General features: G+C 51.1%; 1 protein-coding gene across 1 annotated transcript; it reads right to left on the minus strand.

The window, feature by feature from the left end:
• Positions 1-3,225: 3,225 nt before the first annotated feature.
• Positions 3,226-20,684, minus strand: DHDH (dihydrodiol dehydrogenase). The gene is made up of 7 exons (XM_003940329.4): positions 20,535-20,684; positions 20,015-20,126; positions 18,613-18,776; positions 14,252-14,504; positions 5,305-5,429; positions 3,684-3,834; positions 3,226-3,379 (listed from the first exon to the last, which is right to left on the minus strand). The coding sequence occupies exons 1-7, from the start codon at positions 20,622-20,624 to the stop codon at positions 3,270-3,272; spliced, it is 1,005 nt and encodes a 334-aa protein (XP_003940378.3). The 5' UTR covers positions 20,625-20,684; the 3' UTR covers positions 3,226-3,269.
• Positions 20,685-24,528: the final 3,844 nt, after the last annotated feature.

The raw sequence follows: 24,528 nt of genomic DNA on the forward strand, positions 1-24,528 counted from the left end.
ACCAGGCATCTCACATGGCAGGAGGAGCAGGAGAGAGCAGGAAGGTGCTACACTTTTTTTTGTTAAGACAGTGTTTCACCCTTGTTGACCAGGCTGGTGTACAATGGCATGATCTTGGCTCACTGCAACTTCTGCCTCCCAGGTTCAAGCAATTCTCCCACCTCAGCCTCCCAAGTAGCTGGGATTACAGGCATGAGCCACCACGCCCAGCGGTGCCACACACTTTTAAACGACCAGATCTTGAGAGAACTCACTGTCGTGAGGGCAGAACCAAAGTGATGGTGCTAAACCATTCATGAGGAAGCTGCCCCCATGAGCCAATCACCTGCCCTGAGCATGTGCCGTGACAACACCCAGAGCCTCCCTCCAACACTGGGAATTCAATTTCAAGAGATTTGGGCAGGGACACAGATCCAAACCACACCTTAGTCACCATCTCGTTTATTCCTCAGCAAAGAAAGTTAGTAGTAGCATTTCCCCTTTACTGATGAAGAGACAGGCTGGGGTAGAGTGTATTCAGGAACACTTTCTACCCACACACCATTAGTTTCCTGAGGTCACATGTGCCATCTGGCTGCAGTGCCCAGGCCTACACTTAACTGGCAAAACTGTTATGGGATCTTTGGAGTATTGCTTTTCTGGCCAGAAACCTCTGTGGCTGGTGGCACCTTTGCCCTAGTTCCTGTCCTGTGTCCAGGAAGAATGAGGCAGGCAGCCAAGTGAAGCGTGAACAAGATGAAGAGCTTTCCTGAGCATTACGACAGCTCAGGAGACCCGCAGTGGGTAGCTCCTCTCTGTGGGCAGGTCGTCCCGTTAAGTGCTCAGCTCTCAGCAGAGAGGAGGTCCTGGAGAGGGCAGCTCCTCTCTGTAGCTGATCATCATGTTGTCTCTCTATCCGCTGCCTGCTCTGGCTGAACACAGGGCTTTTATGGGCCTCAGAGACGGTAAGTGTATGCTTATTGGTCCATGGGAAGCCATGGGTAGGCCCGAGAAAAAGCACCGTTGAGTTCCCCCTCTGGTCCGCAGGACTGGTAGCCCAGGCCCCAGGCTTCAGGCCTACCCTGGCCTGAAGATGAGGCTTCACTGGGGACCAACCCCTTCTGCCCGGGCAGGGGCTGTCTGCCTCCCATGGCCATCATGGTGCCCAGGCTGCTGGCACCAAGGGACACCTGCAGGCTGACACCCAGCCACCCTTAGCACACCCTCAGGTTCCCCTCTTGTGCTCCCTGACACCCAATGTCTGAAGAAGGCCGAGGTGGCAGGGTGCTGGCATGTCAGCACTGCCCCGAGCATGTGCACATCTGGACGGCAGCGACAACACCTGGCCTCGGCCCCAAGTGCACTGAGATCAGAGCAGGAGCAGGAGCAGGGAGAGGCCAGGCCATGGAAGAAGGCACCTCTGAGCCTACAAGGGCAAGGGAGGCCTTCCCAGGCCTCTCAAGAGTGCAGGGATGCCTGGGTCTGCAGCCCTGGTCTGTCTGGCTGCAGCTGTGCCCTGGGGGACAGGCTCCCGCCTGCTTGTAGCGTGGGAGGCCCGGATCTGCAGACACGGCCGGGCGGTGCTCCTGTCCACTCCCGGCTCCCAACAGCACAGGGTGTCCACGTTGCAGCCACAGCTTGTGTGGCTGCAGTTGCTTCCAGGGAACTCTCACCCTGCCAACCTGGAAGGGGCAGGGTTCCTGCTTCTCCCCAGTTCCTGCCGGCTGTACGAAGGATGGCACCTGGCCATACCCCTGTGAAGCCTGGGGTGGGGGCTCTGGGTCCTTGCTGGGTCTGGGCTGGCATCTGGGGCAGAGGCAACATTGCTGTGAGCTCCTCCTGTAGCCCTGGCACTCAGGCCTGGAGCTCCCCCTAACCTGGCACACAATCCAGCCCAGCCCATTGGGGTGGCCCCTAGGGAAGCAGACTGCAGGGGTGAGGGGCTGTCCGTCTCTTTTCTGTACCCTCCCTGCAGCAGCTGGTGTGATGGCAGTAGCCGTACCAGATGGCCCACCTCTGCCATTAAAACCCATGCCAAGGAAAGTCTAAGACATGGAGAAAAACAGAGTCCTGGTCTGATGCCCACCCTGACCTGAAGGCTTTAATTAGCAAGCATTCCATTCCTGTGCAGGCTTTTTTTTTTTTTTTTTTTTCTGATAGAGATGGGGTCTTACTATGTTGCCAAGTCTGATCTTGAACTTCTGGCCTCAAGTGGTACTCCTGCCTCAGCCTCCCAAAGTGCTGGCATTACAGGTGTGAGCCCCCATGCCTGGCCCTGTGCAGCCATTATGAGTTGTGTTTCTGACACTTTCCAAAGGAACAGTCTGACTACTATATTTAATTCAAGGAGAGGCAATTACAGGCAGGAAGAGCAAAAAGAACAAAAGCTGGGAGGCTTCCAGGAGTCTAGAAAGAGACTGAATGTGGGCCGGGCGCGGCGGTTCACGCCTGTAATCCCAGCACTTTGGGAGGCCAAGGTGGGAGGATTACGAGGTCAAGAGATTGAGACCATCCTGGCCAACATGGTGAAACCTCATCTCTACTAAAAATACGAAAATTAGCTGAGTGTGGTGGCACGCACCTGTAGTTCCAGCTACTTGGGAGGCTGAGACAGCAAAAAGCTTGAACTCGGGAGGTGGAGGCTGCAGTGAGCCTACATCATGCTATTGCACTCCAGCCTGGTGACAACGTGAGACTCTGCCTCAAAAAAAAAAAGCAAAAAAGAGACTGATTTCTGAGGCAAGAAATCAGGTTGTTTTGCAAAAGTCACTCTAAGGCAATGAGGGTCAAACCCCACAGAGGCCATGACAGGCAAATGGTGCATCTGCCCATAGGCGTCTGTGCCAGGAGCTTCTGGGAATGTGGTCCTGACCGTGCACATTCCTCCTCATCCCACATACTTTTTTAAGACAGTTTCACTCTTGTTGCCCAGGCCAGAGTACAATGCTGCGATCTCCCACCTCCTGGGTTCAAGCGATTCTTCTGCCTCAGCCTCCTGAGTAGCTGGGATTACAGGCATGTGCCACCATGCCCAGCTAATATTGTATTTTCAGTAGAGACTGGATTTCTCTATGTTGGTCAGGCTGGTCTTAAAACTCCTGACCTTAGGTGACCCGCCTGCCTCAGCCTCCCAACGTGCTAGGATTACAGGTGTAAGCCACTGCGCCCAGCCCTGCCCAAATTATTTTCTAGTCACGCTTGGATACTGGGTTCTACAGCTTCTGCCAAACCACTTTCACAAAGATCTAAGATCTCTACAGAAGGGACATCTTTATTTACTCGGACATACATCAGCGCTTGTCTTGGGGGAAGGTGACTCCAATGGCCTTCCTCACCTCCTCAAGGATGTCAGCCAGGAGCTCACTTTCTGCCAGGGGAATCATAGGACTTTCCTTCAGACCTGCGGGGAGAATGCAGTTAGGGACCCCTCCTACCCACACGCCCGAGACCCGAAGAACTACAATTCCCAGAATTCCATGTGGTTCAGGCAGACAGATGCTGCAGGGTTTCTTGGGAGATGTAGTTCTTTTTTCTTGGAGACAGTCCTGCTCTGCCACCCAGGCTGGAGTGCAGTGGCGCGATCTGGGCTCCCTGCAACCTCTTGGGAGATGTAGTTCTAAACAGCAGGGTGACAGAGCAGGTGGGGAGGGGCCCAATGTTCCCCAACAAGGCCTGGCGCCTGCCTTGGTCCTCCACATCCTTACCCTTGCGCAGGCACTCCCGGACATGCTTGGCCTCATAACTCATGCCTGCCCCGTTGTCAAAATTGCAGTCCTCTGGGACTGGGGGCAGCGGGAACTCCTTATGCTCCCCCTTCACCACCAGCTTGGTTGGGCACCAGCAGGGGTCAAGGACCTGGAGGGAGAGAAGAAGTGGCGCTGCTGCCTTCACCAATGCTGCTGCAGGGGCTGACCCCCAGAACATGCCAGGTGGTGCCCAGGGGCCTCCCTCTTGAACCTGGTGGCTAAGGACTTGCCCCGTCCATCCCTGGGGGGCTTTGGACACTCCCTCACTTCTGGTCGCTAGGGATTTGTTCCTTAGCAATGCTGCTGTCACACGAAAATCCTGTCTGCTTCTCCAGGAGCAAACCTCTCCCTAACCTTGGGAGGTTAGAGACAAGGTGTTGCTACTGCCTAGAAAGGAGGGCTTATCTTCGTGTATCTAGAAGAATCATGTTTTCTTCTTATTTATGTTCTTTCTTTTTATTTTTTTTTGGAGAGAGAGTCTCGCTCTGTTGCCCCACCCAGGCTGGAGTGCAGTGGCGTGATCTCGGCTCACTGCAACCTCCTCCTCCTGGGTTCAAGTGATTTTCCTGCCTCAGCCTCCCGAGTAGCTGGGATTCCAGGTATGCACCACCATGCTCTAACTGCTAATTTTTGCATTTTTAGTAGAGGCAGGGTTTCACCATGTTGGCCAGGCTGGTCTCGAACACCTGAGCTCAAATGATGTGCCCTCCTCGGTCTCCCAGTCATGCTGGGATTACAGGCATGAGTCGCAGTGCCTGGCTATAGAATAGGGTTTTTTGGTAGCAATGGGGCACCAGGAAGACCAGTTAAGCTGACCTTTGGTAACACCCAGATCCTCCCCCGGATGCACTTCCAAAGTTCACAAGTGCCCACCAAGCACGGTTGATAACTGGCTTCTCCTCAGGCCTGAAGATACATATTTGAGACAGAATCTCACTCTGTCACCCACAGTAGAGGGCAGTGGCACGACCACAGCCCACTGCAGGCTTGAACCCCAGGACTCAAGTGGTCTACCAGCTTCAGCCTCCCGGAGTGCTGGGATTACAGGTGGGACCACCGTGCCAGCCAGGCCCAAGGATATATATACAGAGAGACAGAAAGAAAGCGATAGAGAGTTTTGCTCTCGTCATTCAGGCTGGAGTGCAATGGCGTAATCTCAGCTCACTGCAACCTCCACCTACCAGGTTCAAATGATTCTCCTACCTCAGCCTCTCAAGTAGCTGGGATTACAGGCGTTTGCCACCACACCTGGCTAATATTTGTAGTTTTAGTAGAGATGGCGTTTCACTGTGTTGGTCAGGCAGGCTGGTGTCTAACTCCTGACCTCAGGTGATCCGCCCACCTTGGCGTCCCAAAGTGCTGGGATTACAGGCCTGAGCCACCACGCCAAGCCAGACCCTAGGATATTTGACAGAGCAATGCTAAGTACGGAGAGCCCAGAGGCCCAGATCCCGCCTCTTGGCTTGGTTAAAGAGATGAAATCCTTAGCAATTATGTGAAATTGGCTGCTCCTGCCTTCCTCAGCTCCCTCCTATTTTAGGGGCCACGATCTCCCATGCCTGGGCCCGCTGTGTCTCACCTGTGCCATGCCCTTGGTGCCACTCACGGAGGCCGTGTTGGAGAGCTGGGCTGTGATGCTGCAGGTGAAGCTGCCATGGACCCCTCCTGGGTACTGCAGGAGCACAGTGACAGTGTCGTCCACACCTGGAGGGAAGTCCGGGTCAGGGCAGGGGTCCCTCGGGGCAGAGTCTCTGAGATTGCACAGGCCTCGAATCTTGCCTGTGGAACCTTGGGAGAGAGACTTCCCTTTTTTTTTTTGAGACGGAGTTTCGCTCTTGTTACCCAGGCTGGAGTGCAATGGCGCGATCTCAGCTCACCGCAACCTCCGCCTCCTGGGTTCAGGCAATTCTCCTGCCTCAGCCTCCCGAGTAGCTGGGATTACAGGCACGCGCCACCATGCCCAGCTAATTTTTTATATTTTTAGTAGAGACGGGGTTTCACCATGTTGACCAGGTTGATCTCGATCTCTCGACCTTGTGATCCACCCGCCTCGGCCTCCCAAAGTGCTGGGATTACAGGCTTGAGCCACCGCGCCCGGCCCTCTTTTTTTTTTTTTTTAAGATGGAGTTTTGCTCTTGTTGCCTAGGCTGGAGTGCAATGACGAGATCTCGGCTCATCATAATCTCTGCTTCCCAAGTTCAAGTGATTCTACTACCTCAGCCTCTTGACAAGCTAGGACTACAGGCGTGCGCCACCATGCCCGGCCAGTGACTTCCTGCATGGCAATGCAAAAGAATGAAGTGCTACAGCGTGGACGAGTGTTGAGAACGCCATGCCAGGCCGGGCGCCGTGGCTCACGTCGGTAATCCCAGCACTTTGGGAGGCCAAGGTGGGCGGATCACGAGGTCAGACGTTCAGGACCAGCCTGGCCAACATGGTGAAATCCCATCTCTAGTAAAAATACAAAAAAATGGCCGGGCACGGTGGCTCAAGCCTGTAATCCCAGCACTTTGGGAGGCCTAGGCGGGTGGATCACGAGGTCGAGAGATCGAGACCATCCTGGTCAACATGGTGAAAACCTGTCTCTACTAAAAATACAAAAAATTAGCTGGGCATGGTGGCGCGTGCCTGTAATCCCAGCTACTCAGGAGGCTGAGGCAGGAGAATTGCCTGAACCCAGGAGGCGGAGGTTGCGGTGAGCCGAGATCGTGCCATTGCACTCCAGCCTGGGTAACAAGAGTGAAACTCCGTCTCAAAAAACAAAAAAAACAAAACAAAAAAAAAAACTAGCTGGTTGTGGTGGTGCATGCCTGTAGTACCAGCTACTCAGGAGGCTGAAGCAGGAGAATTGTTTGAACCTGGGAGGTGGAGGTTGCAATTAGCTGAGATCGTGCCACTGAACTCCAGCCTGGGTGTCAGAGCAAGACTCTGTCTCAAAAAAAAAAAAAAAAAATAGGGCCGGGCGCGGTGGCTCAAGCCTGTAATCCCAGCACTTTGGGAGGCCGAGGCGGGTGGATCACGAGGTCGAGAGATCGAGACCATCCTGGTCAACATGGTGAAACCCCATCTCTACTAAAAATACAAAAAATTAGCTGGTCATGGTGGCTCGTGCGTGTAATCCTAGCTACTCAGGAGGCTGAGACAGGAGAATTGCCTGAGCCCAGGAGGCAGAGGTTGCGGTGAGCCAAGATCGCGCCATTGCACTCCAGCCTGGGTAACAAGAGCGAAACTCCATCTCAAAAATAAATAAATAAATAAATAAATAAATAAATAAAATAAAGTAAAATAAAATTAGCTGGGCATGGCGGCCACTACCTGCAATCCCAGCTACTCACAAGTCTGAGGCTAAGAGTTGCTTGAATCCAGAGGCAGAGGTTGCAGTGAGCCAAGATCAAGATACTGCACCCCAGCCTGGGCAACAGATCGAGATTGTGTCTTACAAAAAAAAAAAAAAAGAAAAGAAAAAGAAAACACCACGATAAGTGAAAGGAGCCAGAGCCAGGCTGGGCACAGTGGCTCCCACCTGTAAGCCCCACACCTTGGGAGGCCAAGGTGGGAGGATCTCTTGAGCCCAGGAGTTTTGTTTTTTGCTTTTTTTTGAGAAGGAGTTTCGCTCTTGTTGCCCAGGCTGTAGTGCAATGGTGAGATCTTGGCTCACTGCAACCTCTGCCTCTGGGGTTCAAGTGATTTTCTCCTGCCTCAGCCTCCCGAGTAGCTGGGATTACTGTCAGGTCTCCATCTGCAAGCCTGGAGCCTGAAAGTCGGAAGTACTGCCTGCCCCGATGAGGTCTCCCACCCCCGCCTGCGTTCGCCATTGTCCCCAGACAAGCCCCTCACCCAACCCTGCCATCTTAACCCTTCTTATGATAATGTAAATACCTCTCACCCAACTCTGTCATCTTAACCGTTCTTATAATTATGTAAATACCTCTCACCCAACCCTGCCATCTTAACTGTTCTTATGATAATGTAGGCCTGGCACGGTGGCTCTCGCCTGTAATCCTAGCACTTTGGGAGGCTGAGTTGGGTGGATCACCTGAGGTGAGGAGTTCAAGACCAGCCTGGCTATCACGGTGAAACCCCATCTTTATAAATTAAAAAAAAAAAAAAAAAAAAGAAGAAGAAGATAATGTAAATACCTCTCACCCAACCCTGCCATCTTGACTGTTCCATCTTAACTGTTCCTATGATAATGTAAATACCTGTCACCCGACCCTGCCATTGTAACTGAACTTGTGGTCATATATCACCTTGCCCCTACCCCCACCACTGTAACTGATCTTACTCTGCAACACCCCCGCCCCCCAAAAAACTACCCAAATCTATAAAACCAACTCCTAAGCCCACTGCCCTTTGCTAATGCCTTTTTCGGCCTTAGCCCACCTGCACCCAGGTGAATAAACAGCCACGCTGCTCATACAAAGCCTGTTTGGAAGGTCTCTTTATTCAAAGCGCACGTTTTTCAACAATTACAGGCGTGTGCCACCATGCCTGGTTTACTTTGCAGTTTTAGTTGAGACGGGGTTTCTCCATGTGGAGAACTCCTGATGTCAGGTGATCCACCCGCGCCCAGCCAAGCCCAGGAGTTTGAGGCTGCAGTGAGCTGAGCGAGATGACCCCAGTGCACTCCAGCCTGGGTGACCGAGTGAAAAAAAACGGTCATATATGATTCCATTTCTACGAAATGTCCAAAACTGGCAAATTCATACATATGTCTTTTTTTTTTTTTTTTTCCCAGAAAAAAAGATTAGTGGTTGTTTAGGAATGGGTTGGGGGAGGAGAGAAGTGGGGAGTTACAGCGAAAGGTGTAGGATTTTTTCATCTTTTGAAATACCTTTACTTGCCTTTAGTGGGTTTTCTTTTTTTTTTTTTTTTTTTTTTTGAGACGGAGTTTCGCTCTTGTTACCCAGGCTGGAGTGCAATGGCACCATCTTGGCTCACCGCAACCTCCGCCTCCTGGGTTCAGGCAATTCTCCTGCCTCAGCCTCCCGAGCAGCTGGGATTACAGGCACGCACCACCATGCCCAGCTGATTTTTTGTATTTTTAGTAGAGACGGGGTTTCACCATGTCGACCAGGATGGTCTCGAACTCTCGACCTCGTGATCCACCCGCCTCGGCCTCCCAAAGTGCTGGGATTACAGGCTTGAGCCACTGTGCCCGGCCCATGGGTTTTCTTTTTTGAGTAATAAAAATGTTCTAAAATTCAGGCTGGGCTCAGTGGCTCGCGCCTGTAAATCCAGCCCTTTGAGAGGCCGAGGCAGACGGATCCCCCGAGGTCAGAAGTTCGAGACCAGCCTGGCCAACATGTTGAAACCCCGTCTCGATCAAAAATACCAAAATTAACCAGGCACGGTGGCATATGCCTGTAGTCCTACCTATGTGGTAGGCTGAGGCAGTTGAATCGCTTGAACCTAGGAGGCAGAGGTTGCAGTGAGCCGAGATCGTACCACTGCACTCCTACCTGGGTGACAGAGCAAAACTCTGCCTCAAAAAAATAAAAATAAAAATGTTTTTGGCTGGGCTCGGTGGCTCATGCCTGTAATTCTAGCACTTTTGGGAGGCCGAGGTGGGTCGATCACCTGAGATCAGGAGTTCAAGACCAGCCTGGCCATCAGGGTGAAACCCCATCTTAAAAAAAATAAATACGGCCGGGCGCGGTGGCTCAAGCCTGTAATCCCAGCACTTTGGGAGGCCGAGGCGGGTGGATCACGAGGTCAAGAGATCGAGACCATCCTGGTCAACATGGTGAAACCCCGTCTCTACTAAAAATACAAAAAACTAGCTGGGCGTGGTGGCGCGTGCCTGTAATCCCAGCTACTCAGGAGGCTGAGGCAGGAGAATTGCCTGAGCCCAGGAGGCGGAGGTTGTGGTGAGCCGAGATCGCGCCATTGCACTCCAGCCTGGGTAACAAGAGCGAAACTCCGTCTCAAAAAAAAAAAATAAAATAAAATAAAAAAATAAATAAATAAATACATAATAAAATAAAAATAAAAATGTTTTAAAATTGAATCTAAAAAAATCAGTTGACAGCTACTCAGGGGGCTGAGGCAGTAGAATTGCCTGAACCCAGGAGGCGGAGGTTGCGGTGAGCCGAGATCGCGCCATTGCACTCCAGCCTGGGCAACAAGAGCGAAACTCAGTCTCAAAAAAAAAAAAAAAAATCAGTTGAAAATTGTGGTACATCATCACAATTCCCAATACACTAAAAGCCACTGCATTAACTATAAACTTTTGTGTGTGTGGTGTGTCTCCCTGTGTTGCCCAGGCTAGTCTCATGCTCCTGGGCTGAAGTGGTCTTCCCGTGCTGGCCTCCCAAAGCACTGACGTTACAGTTGTGGTGAGCCCCACACTGTGCTAGGGACTTCATCTTTCTGATTCAGATTTTCTTCTGCTGTACAAAACCTGTTATGTGGGTTTGTGCGAATAGGTTCTCTCAACACTAAAAAGGGGTTAATGACAGACCGCACCTCACAGCATTGTTACAATTACGGTAAATGATACAAAATGCATAAAGAACCTAAAAGCCTATTTATTTTTATTATTTTATTTTATTTTTTTTGAGATGGAGTCTCTCTTTCTCTCCCAGGCTGGAATATGGTGGCATGATCTTGGCTCTCTGCAACCTCCATCTCCTGGGTTCAAGTGATTCTCCTGCCTCAGCCTCCTGAGTAGCTGGGATTATAGGCATGAGCCACTGCCTGGCAATCTTTATTTTTATTTTTTTGAGACAGAGTCCCACTCTTGTCGCCCAGGCTGGAGTGCAGTGGCACGATCTTGGCTCACTGCAACCTCCGCCTCCCGAGTTCAAGCTATTCTCCTCCCTCAGCCTCCCAAGTAGCTGGGACTACAGGTGCCCACCACCATGCCCAGCTAATTCTTGTATTTTTAGTAGAGACAGGGTTTGCCATGTTGCCCAGGCTGCTCTCAAACTCCTGACCTTGTGATCCGCCCGTCTCAGCCTCCCAAAGTGCCGGGACTGCAGGCGTGAGCCACCGCGCCCGGCCTCCACTGAGTTTTCCAAAGTGCTTCCTTCAAGCTGTTGTTTTGTTCTGGCTTTTCACTGTTTTCTGTGGTATTATTTGAAAGATGTCAAGATGATTTCCTCTACAAATGCCCATTTTTCCCTTTTAAACGCAGTCTTGGCTGGGCACGGACTCACACCTATAATCTCAACACTTTGGGAGGTGGAGGCAGGAGGATTGCTTGAGTCCAGGAGTTCAAGACCAGCTGGGCAACACAGCAAGACCCCATCTCTACAAAAAATAAAAAAATTTGGTCGGGTGTGGTGGCTTGTGCCTGTGGTCCTAGCTACTCAGGAGGCTGAGACGGAGGATCCCTGGAGGCTGGGAGGTCAAGGTTGCAGTGAGCAATGATTGTCCCACTGCACTCAGCGCGTGTGATACAGTGAGACCCTGTCACAAAAAAAAAAAAAAGGCTGGACACTATGGTTCATGCCTATAAACCTAGCACTTTGGGAGGCCAAAGTGTGTGTATTGCTTGAGCTCAGGAGGTTGAGACCAGCCTGGGCAACAGGGGGAAACCCTATCTCTACCAAAAAAACAGACATAGCCAGGTGTAGTGGCTGCATCTGTATGCCCAGCTACCTGGGGGCCTACGCAGGCGAATCACTTGAATTTAGGAAGTTAATGCTGCAGCGTGCCAAGATCGCACCACTGCATTCTACCCTGTGTGGAAAAGTGAGACACTATTAAAAAAAGAAAAACAGGCCAGGTGTGGTGGCTCACGCCTGTAATCCCAGCACTTTGGGAGGCTGAGGCGGGTGGATCACGAGATCAGGAGATCAAGACCATCTTGGCCAACATGGTGAAACCCCGTCTCTACCAAAAATACAAAAATTAGCTGGGCGTGGTGGCGCGTGCCTGTAATCCCAGCTACTTGGGAGGCTGAGGCAGGAGAATCGCTTGGACCAGGGAGTCAGAGGTTGCAGTGAACTGAGATGACACCACTACACTCCAGCCTGGTGACAGAGGAAGACTCCATCTCAAAAAAAAAAAAAAAAAAAAGGTACAGTCTATTTGCCAATCTCTGAAAACTGAGCTGGCCACATAACTTGCCTTGGAAAATCAGCCACCAGCGAATATGGTGTATTTAGGGGTCCGAAAAGTGTTTGCACATCAGAAATTCTGACACCATAGTATGAATTGTATCTAGTCAGCTGGAGAGGCCAGGTGGAGGGGAACCAAGGGTTCCCAGATAGCAGCCTACCACCTGCGAGACATAAATGAAGCCTTACCAGACGGTGCCGTCACAGCTCACCCTCCAAGAACCACCAAGCTGAGCCCAGCCAATGCACAGAATCACAAGCTAATGCTATTTGAAGTCACTAAGTTGTTGGATTTTTTTTTTTTTTCCAGACAGTATCTGGCTTTGCTGCTCAGGCTGGAGTGCAGTGGTACCACCTCAGTTCACTACCACCTCTGCCTCCCAGGCTCAACTGATCCTCCTCCCTCACCCTCCAGAGCAGTTGGACGACAGGTGCACACCACCACACCCAGCTCATTTTTTCTGTACTTTTAGTAGAGACGGGGTTTTACCCTGTTGGCCAGATTGATCTTGAACTCTTGGCCTCAAGTGATCCACCCACCTCAGCCTCCTGAAGTGCTGGGATTATAGACATGAGCCACCATGTCCAGCCTGAAGTCACCAAATTTTGGGGTGGCTTTTTTTTTTCTTTTTTGCAGCTGAGGACAACTTTATTAAAGTATGGACTGGCTCTTACTTCTTGGGGTTAAAGGTCAAAGAGGAAAGGCATCACACTTGACTGGCTCACGTACTGTTGGACACTTTCCAGCTGAGTGGAAGCCAAGGCGAGGGCCTCTTCTGCAAAGTTGGGTAGCTTTATTTTTATTTATTTTTTTGAGAGGGAATCTCATTCTGTCACCCAGGCTAGAGTGCAGTGGCACCATCTTGGCTCATACCAACTTCTGCCTCCTGGGTTCATGCAATTAATTCTCCTGCCTCAGCCTTCCGAGTAGCTGGGATTACAGGCACCTGCTACAATGCCTAGCTAATTTTTATATTTTTAGTAGAGACAGGGTTTCATCATGTTGGCCAGGCTGGTCTACAACTCCTGACCTCGGGGGATCCACCTGCCTTGGCCTCCCAAAGTGCTGGGATTACAGACATGAGCCACCACGCCCAACCAAGTGGGGTAGTTTTTTGTTTTATATATATATATATATATATATATATATATATATATATATATATATACATATACAGACGAGGTTTCACCATGTTGGTCAGGCTGGTCTTGAACTCCCAACCTCAGGTGATCCACCCGCCTCGGCCTCCAAAGTGCTTGGATTACAGGAGTGAGCCACCATGCCCAGCCCCAAGTGGGGTAGTCTTTTTTTTTTTTTCTTTATAGATATATATTTTTTTAATAAAGACGGGGTTTCACCATGTTGGTCAGGCTGGTCTTGAACTCCCAATCTCAGGTGATCCACCCACCTTGGCCTCCAAAGTGCTTGGATTACAGGTGTGAGCCAACACGCCCGGCCCCAGTTGGGGTAGTCTTTTATGTGGCAAAGGATCGCTGAGACAACTTCAAAAAAATCATAATTTTTGGCCGGGCGCGGTGGCTCAAGCCTGTAATCCCAGCACTTTGGGAGGCCGAGGCGGGTGGATCACGAAGTCAAGAGATCGAGACCATCCTGGTCAACATGGTGAAACCCCGTCTCTACTAAAAAATACAAAAAATTGGCTGGGCATGGTGGTGCGTGCCTGTAATCCCAGCTACTCAGGAGGCTGAGGCAGGAGAATTGCCTGAACCCAAGAGGCGGAGGTTGCGGTGAGCCGAGATCGCACCATTGCACTCCAGCCTGGGTAACAAGAGCGAAACTCCATCTCAAAAAAAAAAAAGAAAAAAAAAAAATCATAATTTTGTATTTATTAACTGCCATTTCCCTCAGCAGTTACTTCATTAACTCCCATGACAGCCCTATTATTGACACTTTACCAGTAAAGTAATTAAGATTAAGAGATGTTAAGTCGCTGGCTAAGATCACACAGCACAGTCCCAGGATAGTGCCTGCCTGTACTCTTTTTTTTTTTTGAAACAGAGTCTGGATCTGTCACCCAGGCTGGAGTGCAGTGGTGTGATCTCAGCTCACTGCAACCTCTGCCTCCCAGGTTCAAGCAATTTTCGTGCCTCAGCCTCCCAAGCGGCTAGGATTACAGGCCCCTGCCACCACGCCTGGGTAATTTTTGTATTTTTAGTAGAGATGGGGTCTCATCAGGTTGGCCAGGTTGGTCTCGAACTCCTGACCTCAAGTGATCGGGCCACCTTGGCCTCCCAAAGTGCTGGGATTACAGGTGTGAGCCACCGCACCCGGCCCGCCTGCACTCCTGCCTCTGATCCTGTCTGGCTTCATGGAACGTTGTTCCTCCAGGTGTCTGATCTAATTCTCATTGGCCTGGAGCTTTGTCCCCAGCTCAGTGCTCCCAGAGAGAGAGAGAGAATCATTCCCATCCCCATGAAATATTCCAGGATAGACAGTACCTGTTTCATGACGCCTTCCCACAGCCGAAATCTTCTCTGGCTTCTGCCCTCCGAAGACCATGCAGATGAACTGGAGACAGTAGATGCCGATGTCCAGCAGGCCCCCCCCAGCCTGAGCCCAGTCTACAGCCCGGGGCACGTGGGTGAGGTCCTTTCCAAATTCTGCCCGAGCCACCCGGAGGTCTCCTAGAGTTCCCTGGGCCAGAACAGACCTCAGAGCCTCGTAGGCAGGAAAGAAGCGGGTCCAGATGGCCTGCAGACCACAAGGAAAGGCATTAACCACCCAGTCCTCATCCCTTCTGAGGTCCCGATCATGGGTGGATACCCACCCAACCCGGTCTCCAAACACAGCCCATCCGTCCCCAGATTGTGCCCCTCTTGCTCCTGACTTTCTTTTGTTCTTTTTCCTTTTTTTTTTTTTTTTTTTCCCCGAAGACGGGGGAGTTTCACTCTTGTTGCCCAGGCTGGAGTACAGTGGTGCGATCCTGGCTCATCGCAACCTCCACCTCCCGGATTCAAGCGATTCTCCTGCCTCAGCCTCCCGAGTAGCTGGGACTACAGATGCCCGCCATCATGCCCGGGTTATTTTGTATTTTGAGTAGAGACGGGGTTTCTCCACGTTGGTCATGCTGGTCTCAAAACTCCCGACCTCAGTGTAAGGCTGGTTGCCTCGCGGGAGTTCAGACACGACCATCTCCCTCTCCGCTTGAAAATTAGAATATGTCAATCATCTAGCTCCGCCTTGGAAACCCCCTTTGCACTCGGCACCTAGCCCGCCTTGAACATCCCCTCTGCACTCGGCACGTAGCCCCACCCTTGGAAATCCCCTCTGCACTTGGCACCTAACCCCTCCCTTGGAAATCCCTTCTGCACTCAGCACTTAGCCCATTCATAGGAAGTCCCACCTCCCTACCAATAGTAGCTCCCGCCAGGCACGGTGGCTCAAGCCTGTAATCCCAGCACTTTGGGAGGCCGAGGCGGGTGGATCACGAGGTCAAGAGATCGAGACTATCCTGGTCAACATGGTGAAACCCCGTCTCTGCTAGAAATACAAAAAAAATTAGCTGGGCATGGTGGCGCGTGCCTGTAATCCCAGCTACTCAGGAGGCTAAGGCAGGAGAATTGCCTGAACCCAGGAGGCGGAGGTTGCCGTGAGCTGAGATCGCGCCATTGCACTCCAGCCTGGGTAACAAGAGTGAAACTCCGTCTCAAAAAAAAATAAAAATAAAAATAAAAAAAAATAGTAGCTCCCGATGTCCACATCCTGTCTCCCCAAATCCAATCAAACGCCTTCACTCCGTATAAAACCCCAGTCCTGAGAAGCAGCGGGGCGACCTCTCTGGCCCCTCTCCCAAGGACAAAGGAACCTCTTCTGGGAGCTAAAATAAATTGGAATTGGCATCTAATTTCTTGTGCTGGCCTCAGTTTCCTCGTTTTTTACTCTGCTCTTATCTACAAAGAATAAACTTTACACTCAGGTGATACGCCGACCTTGGCCTTCCAAAGTGCTGGGATTACTTTTTTTTTTTTTTTTAAATAGAGATAGGTTCTCACTATTTTGCCCAGGCTGCCCTCGAACTCCTGAGCTCAAGCAGTCCTCCCACCTCAGCCTGGAATCTCCCAAACGGCTGAGATTCCATGCATGAGCCAATGCGCCGGACTGACTTTTGCTCTTTCTCATCTGGACCATCGCTCCATCTCCTCACGTGATGGGCTGAATTGTGTCCGTCTCCCTCCCGATTCTGCCCCCTCAACCGCAATTCATGTGTTCCCTAGCACCTCTGAAAGTGACTGCTGTGACCATAGGGTTTTTTGAGAGATAATTATGTTAAAACGAAGTCGTTAGGGTGGGTCCTTATCCAATATGACTGGTGTTCTCACAAGAGATTAGATGCAGATGCAGAGCCTGCAGGCCAGTGGCTTTGAGTGATGTGTGCATTTCCTAGTAAAACTCCTTAAAGAAGGCGCACAGATTAGGAAGGTAGAAATAAAACTCTCTGTTCATAGGTGACATGATCTATGTAGAAAATTTAAAACAACACAAATTAAAAATTCCTGGAACTGGGGGCCGGGCCCAGTGTCTCACGCCTGTAATCCCAGCACTTTGGGAAGCCTGGTGGGTAGATCACCTGATGTCAGGAGTTCGAAACCAGCCTGGACAACATGGCAAAAAACCTTATCTCTACTAAAAATACAAAAATTAGCCGGGCGCGGTGGCTCAAGCCTGTAATCCCAGCACTTTGGGAGGCCGAGGCGGGTGGATCACGAGGTCAAGAGATCGAGACTATCCTGGTCAACATGGTGAGACCCCGTCTCTGCTAGAAATACAAAAAAAATTAGCTGGGCATGGTGGCGCGTGCCTGTAATCCCAGCTACTCAGGAGGCTGAGGCAGGAGAATTGCCTGAACCCAGGAGGCGGAGGTTGCGGTGAGCCGAGATCGCGCCATTGCACTCCAGCCTGGTGACAGAGTGAGACTGTCTCAAAACCAACGACAACAAAAACCAAAAGACTTCTGCCTCTTGGAGCAGCCAATCTAGAGAGACAGAGAACAGGGGACCAAGGGACGAACAAAGGAATACCAAGGACACAAATAAATGGAGGCTCCCTGGGTGTGGGGGAGGAGGGGAGGGGCCTCCCTGAGGAGGTGACACTCCAGCGGAGACGGAAGCTCAGAAGCTCCATGGACCAGGCAAAGAGCCCGGAGAAACAATGTCACGGGAGAGCGGGGAGAGCAAACAAAGGAGCAAATGTCCTGAGGCTGCACTCCAGCAATTCATTTTCTTCCTTCCTTCCTTCCTTCCTTCCTGCCTTCCTTCCTGCCTTCCTGCCTTCCTTGCCTTTCCTTCCTTGCTTGCTTTCTCTCTTCTCTCTCCCTCCCTCCCTTCCTCCCTCTCTTTCCACGGAGATTCACCAGGCTGGAATACAATGGCACAATCACAGCTCACCAGAACCTCCACCTCCCGGCTTCAAGCGATTCTCCTGCCTCACCCTTCCCAGTAGCTGGGATTACAGGCATGCACCACCATGCCCAGCTAATTTTTGTATTTTTGGTAGAGACGAGGTTTCTCCATGTTGGCCAGGCTGGTCGCGAACTCTCAACCTCTGGTGGTCCGCCTGCCTCAGCCTCCCGAAGGGTTGGGATTACAGGCGTGAGCCACTGCGCCCAGCCGCACTTGAGCAATTTGTAAAAATGCTGACACAAGAGGGTCAGGGTGCACAGGAGAAAGGCGGGGCTGGTGGGTGTGGCCGAAGTCAGCCCAGGCTGTAAGCAGCTAAGAGGAGCGTGAACAGGGGCCTGAGGGCACCAGGGAGCCGGAGGCAGGCTCTGGGCAGAGGAGGGACTGGACAGTCTGGGTGTTGTGGCAGCTGGATACTGGTGTCCCAAAAGATATCCATGTCCTGATCCCTGGAATCTGTGAATGCGTGACCTCACAGGGCTAAGGGGTCCTGGCGGATGGGATTACATTAAAGACCTTGAGATGACCGCAGCCAGTGACTCACACCTGTAATCCCAGCACTTTGGGAGGCTGAGGTAGGAGTTCGAGACCAGCCTGGTCAACGTGGTGACACCCCGTCTCTACTAAAAATACAAAAATTAGCCAGGTGTGGTGGCAACCGCCTGTAATCCCACCTACTTGGTAGGCTGAGGCAGGAGAATCGCTTGAACCCGAGAGGAGGCGGAGGTTGCAGTGAGCAGAGATCACGCCGCTGCACTCCACTGCGGGTTTGTAGGAGGGTCTTTGTTCCTTCCAACCTCTATCCCTGGAAACAGATCCAAATGAAGCCCATTGCCATTCTATGCCACTTCCACTCTTGGCATCCTTTTCTTTCTTTCTTTTTTTTTTTTGAGACGGAGTTTCGCTCTTGTTACCCAGGCTGGAGTGCAATGGCACGATCTCGGCTCACCGCAACCTCCACCTCCTGGGTTCAGGCAATTCTCCTGCCTCAGCCTCCTGAGTAGCTGGGATTACAGGCACACGCCACCATGCCCAGCTAATTTTTTTTTGTGTGTGTATTTTTAGTAGAGATGGGGTTTCACCATGTTGACCAGGTTGGTCTCGATCTCTTGACCTCGTGATCCACCCGCCTCGGCCTCCCAAAGTGCTGGGATTACAGGATTGAGCCACCGCACCCAGCCCCTTGGCATCCTTTTCTTAAAGGCTGACAAGATTCAAGCAATTTAAGTAAGCCTTGCGGTGTTTGCTAAGGGCCAAAAGCAATGGCTCTCGCGGTAATAGACGCTGCCAGAAGATTCAGATACATCCTGGCAAATATACTGACCCCGCCCACCCACTGGCAACCATATTTAGTAAGGGCAAGCACTGCTATGCTGGATGTGGGAGGTCGCCTCTGCCCTCACCTCCATAAGAAAGAGGCCTCGGGATCGGGCCTCCGCGACCATCTCGCGAACTTCCGCCGCGTTCACGCCCATAGGCTTCTCGCACAGAACTGCCTTGCCTGCTGCCAGGCACAGCATCACCACCGCCTTGTGCTGGGGGTGCTGGGTGCCAATGTAGGCCACCTCTAGTGTGGGAGCAGGTCGAGAGGTCAGTAGCCCCACCCACCCAGACCGCCGAGCTCCGCCCACAGCTTTGAGGCCCTGCCCCAGCACCCAGGGACCAGGTCCCCGTTTCTCTTAGTGAGCTGTCTTTTTTTTTTTTGAGACGGAGTTTCGCTCTTGTTACCCAGGCTGGAGTGCAATGGCGCGATCTCGGCTCACCGCAACCTCCGCCTCCTGGGTTCAAGCAATTCTCCTGCCCCAGCCTCCTGAGTAGCTGGGATTACAGGCATGCACCACCATGCCCAGCTAATTTTTTGTATTTTTAGTAGAGACGGGGTTTCACCATGTTGACCAGGATGGTCTCGATCTCTCGACCTTGTGATCCACCCGCCTCGGCCTCCCAAAGTGCTGGGATTACAGGCTTGAGCCACCGAGTGAGCTGTCTTTAGGAAGGAGCTATCGCCTGTCGCCATTCTGTCTCTCTATTTATTTTTATTTTTTAGAGACAGGATTTCACCGTATTGGTTAGGCTGGTCTCAAACTCCCAACCTCAGGTGATCCGACTGCCTCGGCCTCCCAGAGTGCTTTTATTTTTATTTTATTTTATTTATTTTTTTAAGACCGAGTTTCACTCTCTAACCAGACTGGAGTGCAGTGGCTCGATCTTGGCTCACTGCAACCTCTGCCTCCTGGGTTCAAGTGATTCTCCTGCTTCAGCCTCCTGAGTAGCTGGGATTACAGGCGCGTGCCACTATGCCTGGCTAATTTATTTTTATTTTTATTTTTTGTAGAGATAGAGTCTTGCTGTTTTACCGAGGCTGGTCTTGAACCCTAAGGGCAGTTTAACACCTACTAGACAGCCAATCTCCCTGACCAAGTCTGGGCTCACGGAAACCTCCACCTCCCAGGTTTAAGCGATTCTCCTGCCTCAGCCTCCTGAATGGCTGGGACTACAGGCGCACGCCACCACGCCAGGCTAATTTTTGTATTTTTCGTGGAGACGGGGTTTCACCATATTGGCCAGGATGATCTCGATCACCTCAGGTGATCCGCCCGCCTTGGCCTCCCGAAGTGCTGGGGTTACAGGCTTGAGCCACCGCGCCCGGCGAAGCCCGTTTTCTAGTTCTGCCTCTCAGCCAAAAGTCTTTATAGAACCCAAAGGGATTGGCCCATCCTGAGGAGCCTTGCATCTCCCACGGGGCCGCCAGAGGGCAGCGCTCCAGGGGCGGCAGCCAGCACCCCCATTGCCCTCGCCACTCACCCACGTTCGGGTCCTTGGCCAGCTCCTCATAGGAGCCGTAGGCCTTGGGGATGTTGTGTTTCTGCGCAAACTCCTTCGCACGGCTCAAGTCGCGGGCCGCTACCGCCACCACCTGGAGGGGCGCAAGAGTAATATTTGAGGGGCTGGGGCAGGTGTGGAAACTGGATGGAAGGGCGGCGAAGGAGGAGGCTCAGGCCAGGGGAAGGGGAGACGTGGTCCTGGGGGCCGAGATGACGGGGACTGGATATTTAGACCCTGGGAAAGAGAGATCTGCGGGAAAGCCGCTATGAAATCCCCCAATATTTAAATTCTTTTCACAGTACCTCACATCAAGACCTTTCCAAACCTCAAGACTCTCAGATTTTCAGAACAGAGGTGGAGAAGGAGGTAGCAAGGAAACAAACGTTTCATACCATGACAACCCATTCACGAGTCCTGAACCCTAAAATCCCTTCTCCGTTAGACCCTAGAGTCCCGCCCTCCGGCCTCCTCTTCCCCAGAATCCGGAGGGCGGGCGGACCTTGTGCTCGGAGCGAGGCAGCGTCTGTAGCACCGCCGTGAAGTCGCTGGAGATGAGGCCAGCAGACACGATGCCCCAGCACACCGCCATCGTCCGGATGCGGAGCCCTCAAAACCTTGAAACGCGATAGCGCGCGAATTAAATAACTAAAGCCCCGCCCACCGGGGGGCGGGTCCCCCCAGTCTCCGCCTCCATGACGCCTACGCCACTCCTCGTTGGCTCCAGTCAACAGGGAGGTCATTTGGTTGTAGCTTCACCATTGGGCGAAGGCACCGTTTAGCTCCGCCTTACAGAGGGAACGGCGCTTAGACGTCGCTTCTGCGTGTCTCCTTCCTCTTGAGTTTAAGCTTGCCGGATCCGCGGGGGGAAAGGCAGCCGGGGAGCGGAGGCTTGCTTTCTGGCCAACACCAATCCCTGAGGACTTAGATTTAATGTCTTGCCCTCTGGACTTTGTAGCAAAACTTTACCCTGACATGTTTTGCTCTCAAAGCCACCCGTCCTTAGGAGTTGTTCAGAGGGAGAGAGGATTGTAACAGCAAAGTTAATAATTATGACTAATATTCATGGAGCACCTGTAGGTCAGGTCCTCAGTTCCGCGCGTGACCTCCCTCATTCCTGATTTCTTCCCGCAGACCTGGGAAGTAGGTTCTTTTGTCCCCAGTTCACAAAGGGGAAAACAGATTCCAAGATATCTGGTCATTTTTTGGAAGCCTCACAGTCAGGAGGTGAAGCCCTGTAAATTGGCTGGTTCCAGAAGCTATAATTTTAAAAAACCAGGCTGTCTTGCTTGTTCAGAGCCCGGAGGTCAGGCTCAGTGGCTCACATCTGTAATCCCAGCACTTTGGGAGGCCGAGGTGTGTGGATCACAAGGTCAGGAGTTCGAGACCAGCCTGGACAACGCAGTGAAATCACGTCTCTACTAAAAATACATAAATAGTGGCGGGCACCTGTAGTCCCAGCTACTCTGGAGGCTGAGGCAGGAGAATTACTTGAACCCGGGAGGTGGAGGTTGCAGTGAGCCGAGATCAGGACACTGCACTCCAGCCTGGTGACAGAGTGAGACTATGTATCAAAAAAAAAAAAAAAAAAAAAAAAAAAAAATTTAGCCGGACATGGTGGCGCATTCCTGTAATCCCAGCTATTTGGAAGGCTGAGGCAGGAGAATCACTTGAACCCGGGAGACAGAGGTTGCGGTGAGCCGAGATCGTGCCACTGCACTCCAGCCTGGGCAACAAGAGCGAAACTCATCTTTTTTTTTTTTTTTTTTTTTTGAGACGGAGTTTCGCTCTTGTTACCCAGGCTGGAGTGCAATGGCGCGATCTCGGCTCACTGCAACCTCCGCCTCCTGGGTTCAAGCAATTCTCCTGCCTCATCCTCCTGAGTAGCTGGGACGAAACTCATCTTAAAAAAAAAAAAAGGAAAAAAGAAAAAGAAAAAATTGATGTTCCCGAGTACTTGTCCTAGAGAGACAAAATAACGTGTTTGCACGCAAACCAGTACACAATTGTTTATAGCAGCTCTACGTGTCAAAACTCAAGATCAAATTTCCTTTAAGCTGCCAGTGGATTCAACAAAACAAAATACTACTCAGCAATAGAAAGAAATGACCTTTTTTTTTTTTGAGATGGAATCTTGCTCTGTAGCCCAGGCTGGAGTGCAGTGGCACAATCTTGGCTCACTGCAACCTCTGCCTCCCGGGTCCCTGTTCAAGCAATTCGCCTACCTCAGCCTCCCAAGTAGCTGGGATTACAGGCACCAGCCACCATGCCCAGCTAATTTTTGTGTTTTTTAGTAGAGATGGGGTTTCACTATTTTGGCCAGTCTGGTCTTGAACTCCTGATCTCATGATCCACCCGCCTCGGCCTCCCAAGGGATGAGCCACCTGCTGGGCAAGAAATGAACTATTGATACCAATAACAACTTTGGTGGTTCTATCCAGAGCATTGCGCTGAGTGGAAAAAAAAATATTAGCCATGTGTTGTGGTGCATATCTGTGGGCTAAGCTGCTTGGGAGGCTGAGATGGGAGGATTGCTTGAAACGAGGTGGTAGAGGCTGCCGTGATCAGTGAGAGGGCAGGACTTGGTCTCCAAAAAAAAGGGGGGGGGGTGGGTTTACATACTGAACGATGCCATTTATATAACAGTCTCAAAGTAACAAAATTATATATAGTGATAGAAAACAGACCAGCTGTGAGCAGTGGTGATTAGAATTTAAGGGAGAATTTTATTATTATTATTATTTTGATATGGAATCTTACTCTGTAACCCTACTTGGAGTGCAGTGGTGCGATCTTGGCTAACTGCAACCTCTGCCTCCCAGGTTCAAGCAATTCTGCCTCAGCCTCCCAAGTAGCTGGGATTACAGCACCCACCACCACGCCCAGCTAAATTATATATTTTAATAGAGACAAGGGTTCATCATGCCTCCCAGGCTGGTCTTGAACTCCTGAATTCTGGTTATTTGCCTGTCTCGGCCTTCCAAAGTGCTGGGATTACAGGCATGAGCCACCACACTTGGCCTGGAGGATTTAATCAGTAAGGGGTACCCCCAAGGGAGTTTCTTTGTGGCGATGGAATAGTTCTGTTTTCTGATGGTGGTGATAAATGCTCGAATCTTCACATTTGATAAAATTCATACAAATAGACACCCAAGGCCAAGCACGGCAGCTTACACCTGTAATCACAGCAATTTGGGAGGCCAAGGCGGGCGAATCACAAGGTCAAGAGACCGAGACCATCCTGGCCAACATGGTGAAATCCCATCTCTACTAAAAGTACAAAAATTAGCTGGGCATGGTGGCGGGCACCTATAGTCCCAGCTACTCGGGAGACTGAGGCAGGAGAATTGCCTGAACCCAAGAGGTGGAGGTTGCAGTAAGCTGAGACCGCACCACTGCACTCCAGCCTGGTGACAGGGTGAGACTGTGTCTCAAAAAAAAAAAAAAAGAAAAGAAAAGAAAAAAAAGAAAAAGAAAAAGAAAAAAAGTTAAAGAAGAAATAAACACCCAAAATTTTAAAAAGTGCATATGAACCCAAGTAAGACCTGGTGAAACCTCAGTAAGGCCTGTACCCAATTAAGAAGTATTGTAGCCGTAACAATTCCTGCTTGTGACCATGTGCTACAGTCAGATAAGATACTATCATTGGAGGGAAGGTAGGGAGGAGGCGCCTGGGAACATTCTGTACTATTTTTGCAACTTCTTATGAGTCTTCAATTATTTCAGAACAAATAGTTACCGTTAAACATTGACAGCCTGCCTGAACAGTCTAAACCATCCTGAGCAAAAAGAACAAAGCTGGAGGCATCACAGGCCGGGCGTGGTTGCTTATGTCTGTAAATCCCAACAGTTTGGGAGGCTGAGGCAGGAGGATCATTTGAAGCCAGGAGTTCAGGATCGGCCTGGGCAATACAGTGAGACCTTGTCTCTATTTAAAGAAAAAAAAACCCTGAAGGCATCACACTACCTGACTTCAAAATTCACTATAAAATGATATTAACCGGCTGGGCGCGGTGGCTCAGGCCTATAATCCTAGCACTTTTCTTTCATTTACTTTTCTTTTTTTTTTTTGGTGAGATGGATTCTCACTCTGCAGCCCAGGCTGGAGTGTGGTGGCACAATCTTGGCACAAAGCAACCTCCACCTCCCGGGTTCAAGTGATTCTCCTGCCTCGGCCTCCTGAGTAGCTGGGATTATAGGCATTGTGTGCCACCATGCCCAGCTAATTTTTGTATTTTTAGTAGAGATGGGGTTTCATCATGTTGGTCAGGCTGGTCTCAAGCTCCTGACCTTGTGACCGCCTGCCTCAGCCTCCCAAAGTGCTGGGATTACAGGTGTGAGCCACCTTGCCCGGCCAGAAGAAACGTTTTCCAGGCTGCAGTGAGCCATGATCATGCCACTGCACTCTGGCCTGGCTGATAGAGGGAGACCCTGTGTCAGAGAGAGAGAGAGAGAGAAAGAGAAAGGATAATCCTTATGAGGAGATAAGAGGGTCA

The sequence above is a fragment of the Saimiri boliviensis genome, chromosome 14, assembly GCF_048565385.1.
Source record: "Saimiri boliviensis isolate mSaiBol1 chromosome 14, mSaiBol1.pri, whole genome shotgun sequence".
In the NCBI taxonomy this organism is placed as follows: domain Eukaryota; kingdom Metazoa; phylum Chordata; class Mammalia; order Primates; family Cebidae; genus Saimiri; species Saimiri boliviensis.

Excerpts from the sequence above, each read along its gene's own strand:
- DHDH (XM_003940329.4), bottom strand. The coding sequence starts at position 20,624 with ATGGCGGTGTGCTGGGGCATCGTGTCTGCTGGCCTCATCTCCAGCGAC. Across the intron at positions 18,777-20,014 it reads GGCCAAGGACCCGAACGTGG|AGGTGGCCTACATTGGCACC; the intron begins GTGAGTGGCGAG and ends CTCCCACACTAG. Across the intron at positions 14,505-18,612 it reads GAGGCCTCTTTCTTATGGAG|GCCATCTGGACCCGCTTCTT; the intron begins GTGAGGGCAGAG and ends TGTGGTCTGCAG.